This window comes from Myotis brandtii, unplaced genomic scaffold, assembly GCF_000412655.1.
Source record: "Myotis brandtii unplaced genomic scaffold, ASM41265v1 scaffold1169, whole genome shotgun sequence".
Classification (NCBI taxonomy): domain Eukaryota; kingdom Metazoa; phylum Chordata; class Mammalia; order Chiroptera; family Vespertilionidae; genus Myotis; species Myotis brandtii.
The window spans coordinates 486,876-501,147 of NW_005354047.1; the positions used below are offsets into that span (position 1 = coordinate 486,876).

Consider the following 14,272-nt stretch of genomic DNA (forward strand, 5'->3'; position numbering starts at 1 on the left):
TGTTGTGGGGGGGGGGGGGAGGGTGAAGGTCACATGACCTAGCCCAAACTGTCAAAAGGCAAGCGAAACACAAAATCAGAGACTGTCTCTTATTTTTACAATTGGCTCATAAGAAAAAGATTTTTTTCTTGGGTTCAAATGCAAAATACATTTTTTTCCAAAATTGTGAATAACAATATTTTATGTATTGATCCATTAAAAATCTTTTTGTTTTCAGAGTCTACAACTTCTGGGGTTATTAGCCCAAACTGTCAAAAGGCAAGCGAAACACAAAATCAGAGACTGTCTCTTATTTTTACAATTGGCTCATAAGAAAAAGATTTTTTTCTTGGGTTCAAATGCAAAATACATTTTTTTCCAAAATTGTGAATAACAATATTTTATGTATTGATCCATTAAAAATCTTTTTGTTTTCAGAGTCTACAACTTCTGGGGTTATTGAAGTTGGCAGCATATTGCTTCAAGAAGTGAAGCTGTGTGGCTGACACACCACCCAACAATGGGTGTTTTTCTTGTCTCCCCTGCTGATTACTCGCTCTGCCCTCCAAAACTCCAAAAGCAAAGCAAGAACACTCTCTCCCCACCCCGAAAAGGCCACTGATTATTCCAGTCCTCTAGCCTTCGTGTGAAACAGGCTTTCAAGTGCAATAGTGCCCTGGCGCTGGGCTGGCTGCCACCGGGCCCTCTGACCTTCCTTTGTGTTCGGAACCAGCCTTGGCGTCCAGCAGAGCTGGACCCTCAGGGCCCCACTCAGGAGTCTGGGTGCCAGGCGGCACTGCAGAAAGTGCTTTCAAGTCAGACCCCTCTGGGCGACGCTGGCTCGGCCGCTCTACCTGTTTCTTTATCTGTAAAAAGGGAGGTTCCCATGCTGCCTACTTTTCGAGTTGCTATGCGGATTCAAAGACTGGACTCTTCCAAGCAGGGTTTGTAGTTTACCCCTGTGGTCCCTGCGCAGCCGCTACCGCATCTTATATAGGTATCCTGTGTTCACAAAGCATTTCGTGCACAGCTGGGCACACAGTTAGTGCTCAGCATTTGTTATCTCCTAATCATTTATATCGGCACTGGTAGTCTTCTAAAGAAAGGCCTACCATCTATTGTTCAACAGGAATGCCTTTTTAATGTAGAAACGTGAGTGTGTGCATGGGTGTGAAAGTTTGGTCAGCGCCCATTATCCCTTCATGCCCTGTGTCTTTGAACATGTCAGTCATTTAAGAAGCTGAAAGTGGAGGTGGAATTTTGTGGTAGAACTGTGCGGGCAGAGGCTTAAATACTTGACATGCTTTGGTGGGATCATGTGACCACTGTTCACCGAAATATCCTGCGCCAACAGCAGAAGGCGCTCACAGGTGAGCAGGTGGGCCAGGGCTGCACAGCCATCCTTTCATTTCTGCCAGATGAACTCCAGACGCCACTCCCTGCTATTGCCATGACCTCCATCACTGTGCAGAAACCTCCCCTTTACCATCGCCTGTAACCAGGCATCCTCCCACCTCCTTCTCCAAGCTGCCTTCCAGGCTCTTTGGGACGGAATCTCTGAGAAATGTGGAGGGAGTCAGGTACCCAGGGCTTTCGGGCCATACCGGCCCTTTGTGGAGAAACAGGATTTCTTCCTCAACATCTCTCCCACTTCCTGTGCCCTCTGCACTGGACCACAGACCTAACGGGCGCCACCAAGCGGCTCTGCAGCCAACCTGGTCGGAATCTCGGCTCTGCCAACTGTGCGACCTCCACGAGCCAGCGCATTTCTCTGAGATCTCGACTTTCCATTCAGTAAGATGAGACGTAATAATGTAATAATACACCTCATTGGATTGTCACGAGAATTAAATAAGACACCGTGTTCACTAGAGCGCCTGGCACAGAACAGGCACTGAGTACATGGGAGCATCATCTCGGTGCGGCTGCCAGGGGCGGGACGAGCATTAGGGCGTGGGGCCAAAGGGAAGCTGATCTGGGGGCAGCGCGGGGAAGGGACAGAACTCGGTCTGCACACATATGAGCTCTGCATTTTGGAAGTTTACATCTTCACTGAAATCTGTAGATGAGAAAGGACAATTCTAGCTAATGGTATTTCTGGAAAAAGATACATAAAATGCACAACTGTACTCCAACCATCCTGTGTTATTGTGCACTCATTCATTTATTCATGCTAATAATTCCTTGCTGAATAAGTGTTCTGTTCTAAATGCTGGGCCCGGCTTCAACACAATGTCATGAAGAAGCTATATGAAAACAAACATATGAAGCAAGTGTGTATACTCAGTCTGTTAATATCAGGCAATATTTATTGATTACCCACTGCAATCAATAAATATGGTAACATTTGTTGATTTCCCACACTTTCTCACAGCCACAGTGGCTCCCCAGAAAAACGCTGCCATCTGCCAAAGCTACAGAGAGTACAGACTGCTCCCGTGTGCTCATTAACATCTCCGCGCACTGGAAGTCACTGCAAAGGTGCAAACTCTCGTCGAGACTCCGTCTGCCTTAATCATACGTGAACGAGGCAGTTGCTATGTGATCTAATGAGGGTTCACTGAACGACTTTACCTCCTCTTAGGATATACACCCCCAAGTACCTGCTTCTTGAGCTTTGATGGGGTCCTAAACTTTCCTGAATTGTCAGTCCTGGGGGGATGCGTGTGGGTTCTGAGGGGAGGACTGCAGGGTGCCACCTAAGCCAGTCATGTCCTGCAGCTGGCAGATCTGAGTGAAAACAGAGTCACTGGATACAGGTCTTTGGACCAAATTCTTATACCCTTTCAGCCTTGGTTTCCTCATCTGTAAAATGGAGAAAGAACTAGGCCATTAGGTGGACTGAAGAGGTCATTTCCATAGTGATGCAGCCAGGGCTAGCGCAGGGCAGCGCTCAGTACTGCCTTCTCCTCCCCGCTTTGGGCACAAACTGTCTTGTCAGTTAGTCAGTAACTATTGTATTTTGTGAACATGGGCGGACAGTTTGTGTGGTTTGACCTACGTTTAAACATATCATATAAGAACTAGTGGCCTGGTGCATAAATTCGTGCACATTGAAAGGACATTAATTAGAAGAAATATTTTAATTTCGCTATTCGCCCTTTCTCTAAATAGAAATGTCAACCAAAGTCACGATTGACAATGACAGATTGAAACACACGTGTGCGATTGGCACCAGCGAGAGCTTTATAGGTATCGTACATGCGCGAGTCAACTTAGCCTTTTATCCTATATAATAAAGATACCTCTTTATTATGCAAATTGATCATCACTCCAACACACAAGATGGCTGTCCCCATGTGGACACACGATGGCTGCCACAAGATGGCCAGTAGGAGAGGGCAGTTGGGGGCAACCAGGCCTGCAAGGGAGGACAGTTGGGGGGGACCCAGGTCTGCAGGGAAGGGCAGTTGGGGGGACCATGCCTGCAGGGGAGGGAAGTTGGGGGCAACCAGCCTAAACGGGCAGTCGGACATCCCTCCAGGGGTCCCAGATTGGAGAGGGTGCAGGCTGGGCTGAGGGACACCCCCCACCCCTGGGCACAAATTTTGTGCACCGGGCCTCTAGTATATATAGAATAAACTTGCTTAATTAGACCTGCTTCCTGAGTTAGCTTAACTTTTTCCAGCCTATGGAAGCACCCCAAATTCTCTTTCAGGTAATTGTCAGCAACATAGCAGTAAATATCAACATGAAGCAGATTATTATTGTAGATCACGCAGGGAGAACAAAGGGTAAAATATTTAACTGCTGCAGTGTTTGACTATATTCTGTGCAGTGAGAAAACCTGAAGTCATTTTCAAGGTCCACCATTTCTTACTTCCCTTCAGTTGGGTCAAGTTTCTAAACTTTCTAAATCTCTGTTTTCCAGCTAATGAAAAGAAAATAGGATTCCCCCGAGTCTCCTATCTACCTACTCCAGGTCTTCTGTGAGGATCAAATAAGATGAGGCACGGGAAAACGCTTCACAGACATTTGATTAAAGTGTGAAATGTTTGCACCTGGCTATAAAGCAAGTTGTGTTCCTAGGCTGAAGAAACTGCAAGGAGGTTAGTCATTGCTAGGAAGAGGAAGCCGGGCATTGATACATGATGGCATTACCACAGTGACCATTTCTGGGCTGGCCTGGGCTGTGGGCTGCATTTTGCACCATAGGGTTTTGGCAGCATCAGCTGTGATTTGGTGGGCTGTCGCTCTGGATGGTGGCTGGGCCTGTGTCCCACTTGGGGTAAGCCGAGTGTTGCTTTGTGGTCGCCAACTCTGCAGTGCCATTTCTCTGTGGGCATCACGGCAGCTCCTGCATTAAGCGTCTGCCCCTTGGTGGTCAGTGCACGTCATAGTGACTGGTCAGACAGCTGGACACTTAGCATATTAGCCTTTTATACATATAGATGAAAATGTGAGAGTCACGGTAGGTAATGTTTGTGACACTTACTTCTGTTATAGGATATGATGTAAAATGTGCTTTTGACTGTGTGGGTTATGTTCAAACAGTCTGAGATGAGTATACACCTATATCCAAAATTGAAAGCAGGGACTCAGAGAGGTATTTGTCCACTCACATTGGTAGGAAGCATCATTCACAACAGCTGAAGGCAGAAGCAGCCCAAGTGTCCATGGGTAGATGATAAACAAAACATATATACACACAAGGGAATATTATTCAGCCTTAAAAAAGGAAGGAAATTCTGACACAGGCTACAACATGGATGAACCTTGAAGACTTTTCGCTAAGTGAGATAATCCAGCCACAAAAGTGCAAATACTGTACGAGTCCACTTCCAGGAGGAGCCTAGAGGCAAATTCAGAGAAACGGAAAGTAGGGTGGTGGCTGCCGGGGGTGTGGAGAGGGGAAGACGAGAGTTATGTGCTAAGGCAATTTATTAATTTGGCACATTAATGGGTACAGAATTTCAGTTTGGGAAGATGAAGAGTTCTGGGAACGGTGGTGACAGTAGCAAACAATGTGAGTGCACTTACGCTACTGACCTGTCCCGTGGCCCCCTACCCGCAGTTTTGCTTTCCGCCGTTTCAGTTACCAGTGGTCAACCGGGGTCCAAATGTATTAAATAGAAAATTCCAATTGTGTGCTGTTCTGAGCAGCGTGGGGAAACCTTGCACCATCCTGCCCATCCTGCCCATCCTGCCCGGGACGTGAACCATCCTTGTCCAGTGTCTCTGCGCTGTGGGTGTAGACCCGTGGTCGGCAAACTGCGGCTCGCGAGCCACATGCGGCTCTTTGGCCCCTTGAGTGTGGCTCTTCCACAAAATACCACGTGTGGGCGCGCACGTACAGTGCGATTGAAACTTCGTGGCCCTTGCACAGAAGTCGGTATTTTGTGGAAGAGCCGGTATTTTGTGGAAGAGCCACACTCAAGGGGCCAAAGAGCCGCATGTGGCTCACGAGCCGCGGTTTGCTGAGCCGCAGTTTGCCGAACCACTGATGTAGACGCTCCCCACCCGTTCGTCACTTAGGAGCCATCTGGGTGATCAGATCATCTGTCGTGGTGTCGCACCCATTTTACTTAATAATGGACCCAAAGTGCAAGAGTGGTGAAGCTGACAATTTGGATATGCCAGCGAGAAGCCGTAAAGTGCTTCCTATAAGTGGAAAGTTATGTGTGCATAGGCAAGCCATGGTACATAGAGGGTTCGGTACTGTCTGCAGTCTCCGGCACCTGAGGCTGGGCTTGGGATGGGGGGCTACTGTATACTTAAAATGGTTAAGATGGTACATGTTATGTTATGTGTATTTATCACAATTAAATTACAAAATATTAAGTTACAAAACAAAAGTTTGAGAAACCCTGATCTAGACAACATCCTGAGGGGAGGTTCGGTGTGATGGAGCCGCATGCGCAGAGCAAAGACAAGGAGTGACTCTCTGGGAACAGAGAGGGGCCAGGGGGCAGACTTCCACAGAGACCATGGGCCTTCCAGCCTGATGTAAGAACTTGGGAGATAAGGTGTGCAGCCTTGTTCTGTGATGGCATAATTTCTACACATTCTTGGGCTCGCTTAGTGTTTGGATCTGAGAGTAAAGCAATATCACGGTGTCTAATTCCCCTCTCAGGTGAGACTGACAAAAACCTCCTCCCAGCTCTGCCCAGCCGCACCTGCACGTATGGCACCTGAATGCTGGGCGCAGGGCTTCCTTCCTTTCCAAGGCCTTTAGTCTAGTTTGCTCATCAAACGCAACATCACTTTTTATTCTTGGTGTTTGAGATTGCAGACACAGGACCTGGCTGATGTTTTCTAGGCAAAGGCTGTACACTAGGCTTCTCACTTCCGTAGCAGACAGGATCCTGGCAAATCACTTAAACAGATATGGGAGGGAAGCCTCTGGGGACGGAGCCCTCATAAATAAAGGAACAGCCGCAGTTCATCATTTTAAACACGGGCTGCTATGGCCAAAATAAGTAACAGGAGGGTTTCTAGTTTCTCTGAAAAAAAGGAACATCCTTTGGTAACAGCTCAAAGCAACGTAGATCTCTCAACTTCCGGATCAGTTTGTGTAACCTGATTATTAAATGCACGTGCATAAGTAGTACATTTCTTTATATGTTTAGCACATAATTGTTCCTCTGTATATTCTCCTTCTTACTTAACATTTTCTAAGATAGCTCCATGATGGGCATATTTTTAATGAACACTGTTATGAACTATGAATACTGTTATCTTCCTCCAAAATTCATAAATTGAAACTCTAAACCCCCATGTGATAGTATTAGGAGGTGACCCTTTGGGAGGTGACTAGGTAATGAGGGAGGAACCCTCATGAATGGGATTAATGCTCTTATAAGAAGAGACCGGAGAGAGCTGACTTCTGCTTTCTCTGCTCTCTGCCATGTGTGGACACAACGAGAAGACAAACCAGGAAGCGGGCCATCGCCAGACACTGGAGCTGCCGGTGCCTGGATCCTAGACTTCCCAGCCTCCAGACTGTGAGAAATCAACTTCTGTTTACAAGCTACCTGGGTTGCGGTGGTTTGTTATAGCAGCCTGGACTGATGAAGACAACTACTTTTCATTGATACGAACAGATTTCACCTTTCATCTTTAAGAACGACTCATGGAGTTGCACATTACACACCTGGAAAGGGGCTCTGGGCATGATTTCGGCCCAGTCTGTTCACCATTCGACGATACCCAAGTCTTCCCAGATATTTTAAAACAGGAGTCAGTGGTGGAGGTGGATTCTTTAGCCGCCTCCAGGTCATGTCTTCTTCCCTGGGAGAGGTAACACCACGCGCTCCTGGCCTTGGCCCATCGTCAGAAGGCTTGGAGAAGTGCCCATTTAAGTTGACATCTTTGGAGTAGACTGACCACTCAGCCTTTCTTCTTCACTAGAAGACCTATATAAATTTTTGTTTTTATCACCCTTAACCCTTTCTAAGTTTTCCACTTTTTTTTTTAAGTAAGAGATTAAAATTCTCATAAGCTCTGGTCACTAACAACTGTCACGGCAGGATTGTTTTCTATCTTTTATTAATCATGAATCTGGTTATGGTAGTAATAATAACTATTTACTGAGTGCCTACTAGATAATGGGCACTTTCTATAGATTAATTCCAACTAATGTATTAACTTTGGAGAAAAAACAATTCATGGGTCACTAATTCAGTTTGAGCTTATAATAATTTCCAAGTCTTTTACTGTACAATGTGTACCTCTGATGAACCATTTTCCTTCTGCCTGATTTTGCTTATTTTTCTTCCTAGTAGTTGAATACTTTCTGTTTAATCCTATTTCTTTATGAAGGTCATTTCAAATCTTCATTTACTCTTTAAGGTTACAGTTACTTTGTTCCTCTGAGGGTCCTCTACAAATGTAGAAGGAGCCTCCTCAGGACTTTCCCACAAGCCTGTGCTTAAGACCTCTGACTTCAGAGTGAATTTGTTGTCGGCAGGAAAATCTGGATTGAGCGAGCATGGGGACCCTGCCAAACTGTGGCCTTCATAGTATTTTGGAAATGTCCCTTTGCTAATTATTTCTAGAGCTTTTCTGGTACAGATGACTTTCTAGCAGGATCTCCGTCTACCCTTACTCTGCAGGCCTTACCTGGAGTGATTTTCCTGGAATGATTACCATCTCCAGAGAAACTGCCTAAGAACTCTGAGATGCCAGCAGAATGGGACAGTGGTTAAGAGGTTGGCTTCCAGGGTTTGGATTTTGGGTTTGAATCTTGATTTTGCCACTTGAAGGTCTATAAAGCGGTAACCTTAATTAGCCTATTTTGCCTATAAAATAAGGTATTGTTTTTTTTTTTGGTAACAATAAAACATGTCCAGTGTTAAGACTAGTACGTGGACAACATAATGGCTCAAAACATGCTAATTATTATCATTATAGGGAAGAAAAGCTGCCACACAAATATTTATCCTTTCTGTAAATTTGTTTTTTATTTCTTATTTTTTTAAAGGGAGGCAAATTTTGTGTGTGTATATAAGTTTTCAGCAGCTTTACCCAAAGAGTATATACCAAGGAGCATAACGGCTGGATTATGTGGCGAGAGTATATTTAGTTTTGTAGGAAACCATCAAACTGTTTTCCAAAGTGGCCTTAACATTTTGAGTTCCCACCAGCAATGTTTGAGAGTTCCTGTTGCTCCACATCCTCGCCAGCATTTGGTGCTGTCTGTGTTTTGGCGATTGTAATAGTGGCATATCACTGTTTTAATTGGCATTTCTCTGATAACATATGATGTGGAGCAACTTTTCATGTGATTATTCATTCACCATCTGTATTTCTTCCTTGGTGAAATGTCGGGTACCTTCTTTGGCCCACTTTTGGGTTGTTTTCTTACTGTTGAGTTTTAAGAATTCTTTGCTTTGGATGTCAGTCCTTTATCAGACGTGGCCTTGGCAAACATGTTCTGTGAGCCTTCTCATTCTCCTGACATTGTCTTGTCACTTCAGCAGCCCTGAGCTCCATCCTCCGACACTACCTGCCAATACCACTGTGGCTTTCTCTTTGAGTTCTTGTTGTCCTATATCAGCGGTTCTCAACCTGTGGGTCGCGACCCCTTTGGCGGTCGAACGACCCTTTCACAGGGGTCGCCTAAGACCATCCTGCATATCAGATATTTACATTACGATTCATAACAGTAGCAACATTACAGTTATGAAGTAGCAACGAAAATAATTTTATGGTTGGGTCACAACATGAGGAACTGTATTCAAAGGGCCAGAAGGTTGAGAATCACTGTCCTATATGGATTGGGGAGTACTCTTAGGGGAGAAGCTGTATAAATGTAGATCTCACCCGTCCAATGTTCTTGTTTCAAGGATCAAATTACCAACATTTTCTGCTTTCTAACAGTTTAAAAAATATTTTGTCCAGGATTTTTTAATAGTTAATTCTCTGCAGGAGTATTAATCCAATATAAGGTCTCCCATCATTAACATTATTGGTACGTGACAGAGATTCTAACTTTTGGTGTTTTGTGTGTGTTAAGAATATACTACACATTTCATCTTTCTGAATACTCAGAGTATCATTGGATAATACCTCCTGAAGGGATCTTTGGGTGTTACACAGCTACTCTGTCCTATCAGGCAATGACTGACTAAAACTTAACATGATGAATTTTCTGCTGATTTCACCTCCAGTGAGGAAAGATTCCTTTTTAGGAAATTAGCTCTCTGTCTGGAGGCTCCCAACTTTATACTTCAATTTAAATCCATATGATGGTTTTAAGTGACTCCCAGGGTCATGGAGTTGCACAGACAGAGGGATATACAGCCATTACTAAAGCCATGTCTCTCTCCCCAGATCACGGGTGTGAAAATGATGCCTTTCCTAGTGCCCCGTGTGTGTGTTATCTGCAGTGTTCTTTGCTCTGCTTCATCCCTCAGCTCCCATGAGCTCATCATTTCTGGTCTGTTTTACTGAGATTCTCTCCCCTTGTTCTATCTCCTGGCATCTGCACACCTGCTGCTGCCAACCTGGCGTCGGAATCATTCTGATGACTGTGACCCTTAATGTTATGAGTTGAATTCCTCCCCTCCCCCAGTTCATATGTTGAAGTCCTAACCTCTCAGGATGAGACTACTGGGAGACAGGGGCTTTACAGGGGGTAATCGGATTAAACAAAGCCTGTAGGGTGGGCCCTAATCCAAGATACCAGGCATTGTTATAAAAAGGGGAAACAGACACAAGAGGGAAGGTAAGAGGAAGAGACACAGGGAGGAGAGTCCACCTGCAGAACAAGTCAGCAGGCCTGGACACGTCCTTCCCTCCCAGAGGAAACCAATCTTGGACGTCCAGCCTCCGGAACCATGGGATGATACATTTTTGTTGCTTACGGCACCCAGTCTGTTGTACTTTGCGACTTAGCAGCCCCAGCAAACTAACACACTAACCACTTAACAAATAGTTGGACCCCAGTTTTTCTACTTGATTCTGACTCATGGCTTTACTTTGTCTCCTAAGATCCACTGACTCCTTAGTAGGGTTAATGGGCAAAAAAGCAAAATATCCAAAAATTTATAACCTTTTTTTACTTAAGTTGAATGGCTTTTCTGATCCTTCTAGACCAGTGGTTCTCAACCTTGGCTGCACATTAGAACAGGGGTCCTCAAACTTTTTAAACAGGGGGCCAGTTCACTGTCCCTCAGACCGTTGGAGGGCCGGACTATAGTTTAAAAAAAAAACTATGAACAAATTCCTATGCACACTGCACATATCTTATTTTGAAGTAAAAAAACAAAACAGGAACAAATACAATATTTGTATTTGCATATGGCCCGAGAGGATGAGGCCCAGAAATCAGGATTTTAAAAAGATTCCCAGGTGATTCTAATGTGCAGCCAAGGTTGAGAACCACTGTTCTAGAACAAGCATGTCAAACATAAAGGCTAACATGGGCCAAATAAGCAAGGTTGAAGTTTATGTGGGCTGTAAAAAGACAAAAGCTTCAATTTTCATAGAAATGTAGGTTTATTTCAATAGAGACATGCTGAATACAAAGGGCTGCAATAAATGAGTAATAGTTAACATAAAATAATAGAACATTTTAATAAAAATTAATGTTTTTTTCTTAAACATTAACTTACCAGATACTGAATAATTTCACAAATTAATAATTGTAACACATATAAACCTATTTTTTTGTTCTCTCAAAGTGAAATATTTCCTGTTGCGCACACCAAACAAGTTAGTCCAAGACTAATGACATGGCCATCAGCTGCTAAAATAATCACTGCTAGGATTAGTGGAGAGAAATGGTGCGCCTGCGCATAAGGCACATAAAGGAAATGAATGCTACACGATTATAGTAATCAGTCATTAGCGAATGTTGTAGTTCGTTATTAATAATTACATGTAACAGGATATTATAAACATTAAGTTACGAAATTTTACTAACATGTTTCTTACATACCGTTATATTGGCTGGGGCCACATAAATACTCGTTGTGGGCCGCATGCAGCCCACGGGCCGCGAGTTTGACATGCTTGTTCTAGACTAAGTAAGGATATTGTCCCTGCCCACCTAAATAAAGCCCAGACAAGGTACCGACAGGGAATGTAACATGCCGAGTCCTGGCTCTTCAATCATACACGCTGCTCCTCTGGCCTAATTCCTACAGAACTCCGGGTGGCGAGCTCCTCCAGGGGCCCACGTTCAGAATCCTCCACTTTACCAGAGATCCTTGCAACCTCAGCTTAGTTCTGCTATTCCTAGTTCAAGAGGCGGGTGAGGCCGATGGCTAAGCAACTGCTCTGCGCGAGGAGAGAGGAGTGTGGGGTGATGCTCCCAGCGTTCCCCGTCCTCAGATCGCCAGCGATAACAGAATTTAACAGAACAACTCAGACAACACATTTCCCAAGGAACTGAGGTGTGGAAATCAAGTCCCTTAAAGAATAGGATTTTTTTAGGAATGCATAAGGGAAGAAGAACTTTCACGGTACATCAAACTGCATTAACAAAACTGGTGTCTACTGACTGAGATTTAAAATTTGTACAATTAAATGCAGGATGTTAGCAGTTTTCCAATATATTTTGTTTTTTAAATGATATTTTTTAAATGAGAAATTTAAAAAATTACTGTCTCTGCAATAATTACCACTTTTATAAAATTATTTATAAAAATACAACTTACTCCTAAATCGCTTACATTCTAGTTGTATAAATTCGCATCCAGTCTCAAATGTTATTTAAAAGAACCAAATTTTTAAATGATTCTACCCATTTCAGTTCTCTAGAATGCCTCCAGATGGCATTAAAACCCTTTTCCCATTATATTTTGCAGCATAAAAATTTTAAAGCTAGTGATATTTTAACCATTTAAAACTAATCAATGTACTATATATCATCAGAAATCATAGCAATGGAACTGTTTAGAACTTTTAGTGTAACATCTTCAGGAACACAACATATAATCACATCCTTTATGAAATATGTAGCCATCCTGTGTGTAAGGGAAGCCGAAGGGTTTTTCTAGATTGAGAAACAGATCTTAGACAAACTAAGACACTCAATAATATTATATCACAAACTGTGATTTCTACTGAGTCGCATTTTAAATGCTTAGTAGTAAGAGTGCTGATCCACATAAAGATGAATTCACAAACCATATAGGAATAAGGAAACCGTGTTCCCCCTCAGAGTTAAAGATTTTCAAAGAGCAAATGTGATTCCTAAAATAATTTGTTAGCTCCTGAATTATTTCATTTAAACTTTGGTGTATACATTTGGTATCAAATGAATCATTAACACTTTTGGATTCCTTGAGCACCGAGAGGAAAAAAGCAACATGCAAAGTGAGGAACGTGCTCTTTCTAAGGGCCTTTTCTTCTCTTTTAAAAAATGCTTTTGTTAATTCAAAAACATCAGCAAACTCGTGAGATTCCTGAGATATCTGTATTTTTCACACAGTTCCGAGGGGAGGGTGCAGATGGCAGACGTTTTGAATGACATCGGTCCCTCCCAGGTGTGTGGGACAATGCCTCCCACAGGTGAGCCAAGTTCTACATTATTTACAACAGTGACGACGAAAGTCTCAAACACATTCTAAAAGGCTGCCCGCTCCTCTGCCACCAGTATGTGCCCTCCCATCTCATTACACCTGGACTTTCCGAAGAAGAGCACTTGTGTTTTCGATATTATTCTTTCTGTGTTAAAGCACAAGAAAGACCTCCAAATGCGTGTGCACCCAGAGCATTTAAAAAGACATTATCAGGAGAAGGAGAACTGGCCCTCCTCCCATTATTATTATTACTGCTACACGGCACTTGCACTGTTTCGTATTACAGGCACATTAAAGAACCGCCATCACGAACAGAAAGAGGAAAGAGACTTACGATGTATTCGAGGTGCCATTGTCTGGACTCTCGGGCTCAGCATCACCTTTCTCTTAAAAAGGAAGCAGAGAAAAAAACACCCAACATGTGAGTATCACAGTCTTAAATATTTAAGAGAGATTAAATACATTTGAATGCTCCTATTTCCTATTAACAATTTTTCAAAATGTGCAGCAGGAGGCTTTTAAAACACCTTTTTATGTCTGAGAACCGGATTTGCAAAGTAATTTCTTCTCTGTGATACCACTGCCCGGCACGGATCTGTGAGCAGGTACTAAGGAGCTGTTTGTAAACAACCAGAGACTCAGACTGGAAACCTCGCCAGGAGATGAATATCTGACAGCTGGAACCCGTTTCCTTCCACTCCACTTTACAGAACATTTAAGGAAATAAACCCCATTCGCATTCCACGTGCAAGGCGTGCTGAACTGCGATCCCTTTTGCTAACATAAGCCGAACCAGGTCTGGCTGCATCAGAGCTCGGAGGAGAGCATTTTACTGAGGTTGTATCCTAGGTTACGAGGTCCCCAAGAAATACCCCTACCAAGAGCCCTGGCTTAGGTGTTGTCCCCTCCCTCCCCAGTTAATGCAGAATAAGATGTAAACCAGAAATCCTTCCTATCTGACAGGTTAGGTAGAGAAATGTTTCACGGTGGTCATCAAGGATTTAATTATGGGGGCCTGGAACCAGTTCACTTTTCGTAGTTTTAAAGGGCAAATTCCTCTTGCAAAGACACTGTAATTCTTAGATCCTCGGACACTGGGGGTTTGAATTACACGTCCTGGTGCTGTAAGGTGCTCCCTTTTGGGAGATGAAGGAGCAAGGGTCGTGCTTGCCAGTGTGGGTCGGCTGTGTGACGATGGCTGTGCCGTGCTAACAGTTTAATAACCCCCAGGCCAGGCTGTGGGCTGTGGGAAATGGGCCTGATGGTGGCAGCTGCTTTGCTTTGCCATCTGAGTCTGGCCTGGAGGTCGCACAGCACCCCCG

General features: G+C 43.9%; 1 protein-coding gene across 1 annotated transcript in view; it reads right to left on the minus strand.

Annotated features, from left to right (window-relative positions):
- AFF3 (AF4/FMR2 family, member 3) overlaps positions 1 to 14,272 on the minus strand; it is a 420,422-nt gene that overhangs the window by 158,267 nt on the left and 247,883 nt on the right. Inside the window, exon 8 of the mRNA XM_014529775.1 lies at positions 13,285 to 13,336. Within this exon, the coding sequence (XP_014385261.1) occupies positions 13,285 to 13,336 (52 nt within the window). The remainder of the gene's footprint in view (positions 1 to 13,284; positions 13,337 to 14,272) is intronic.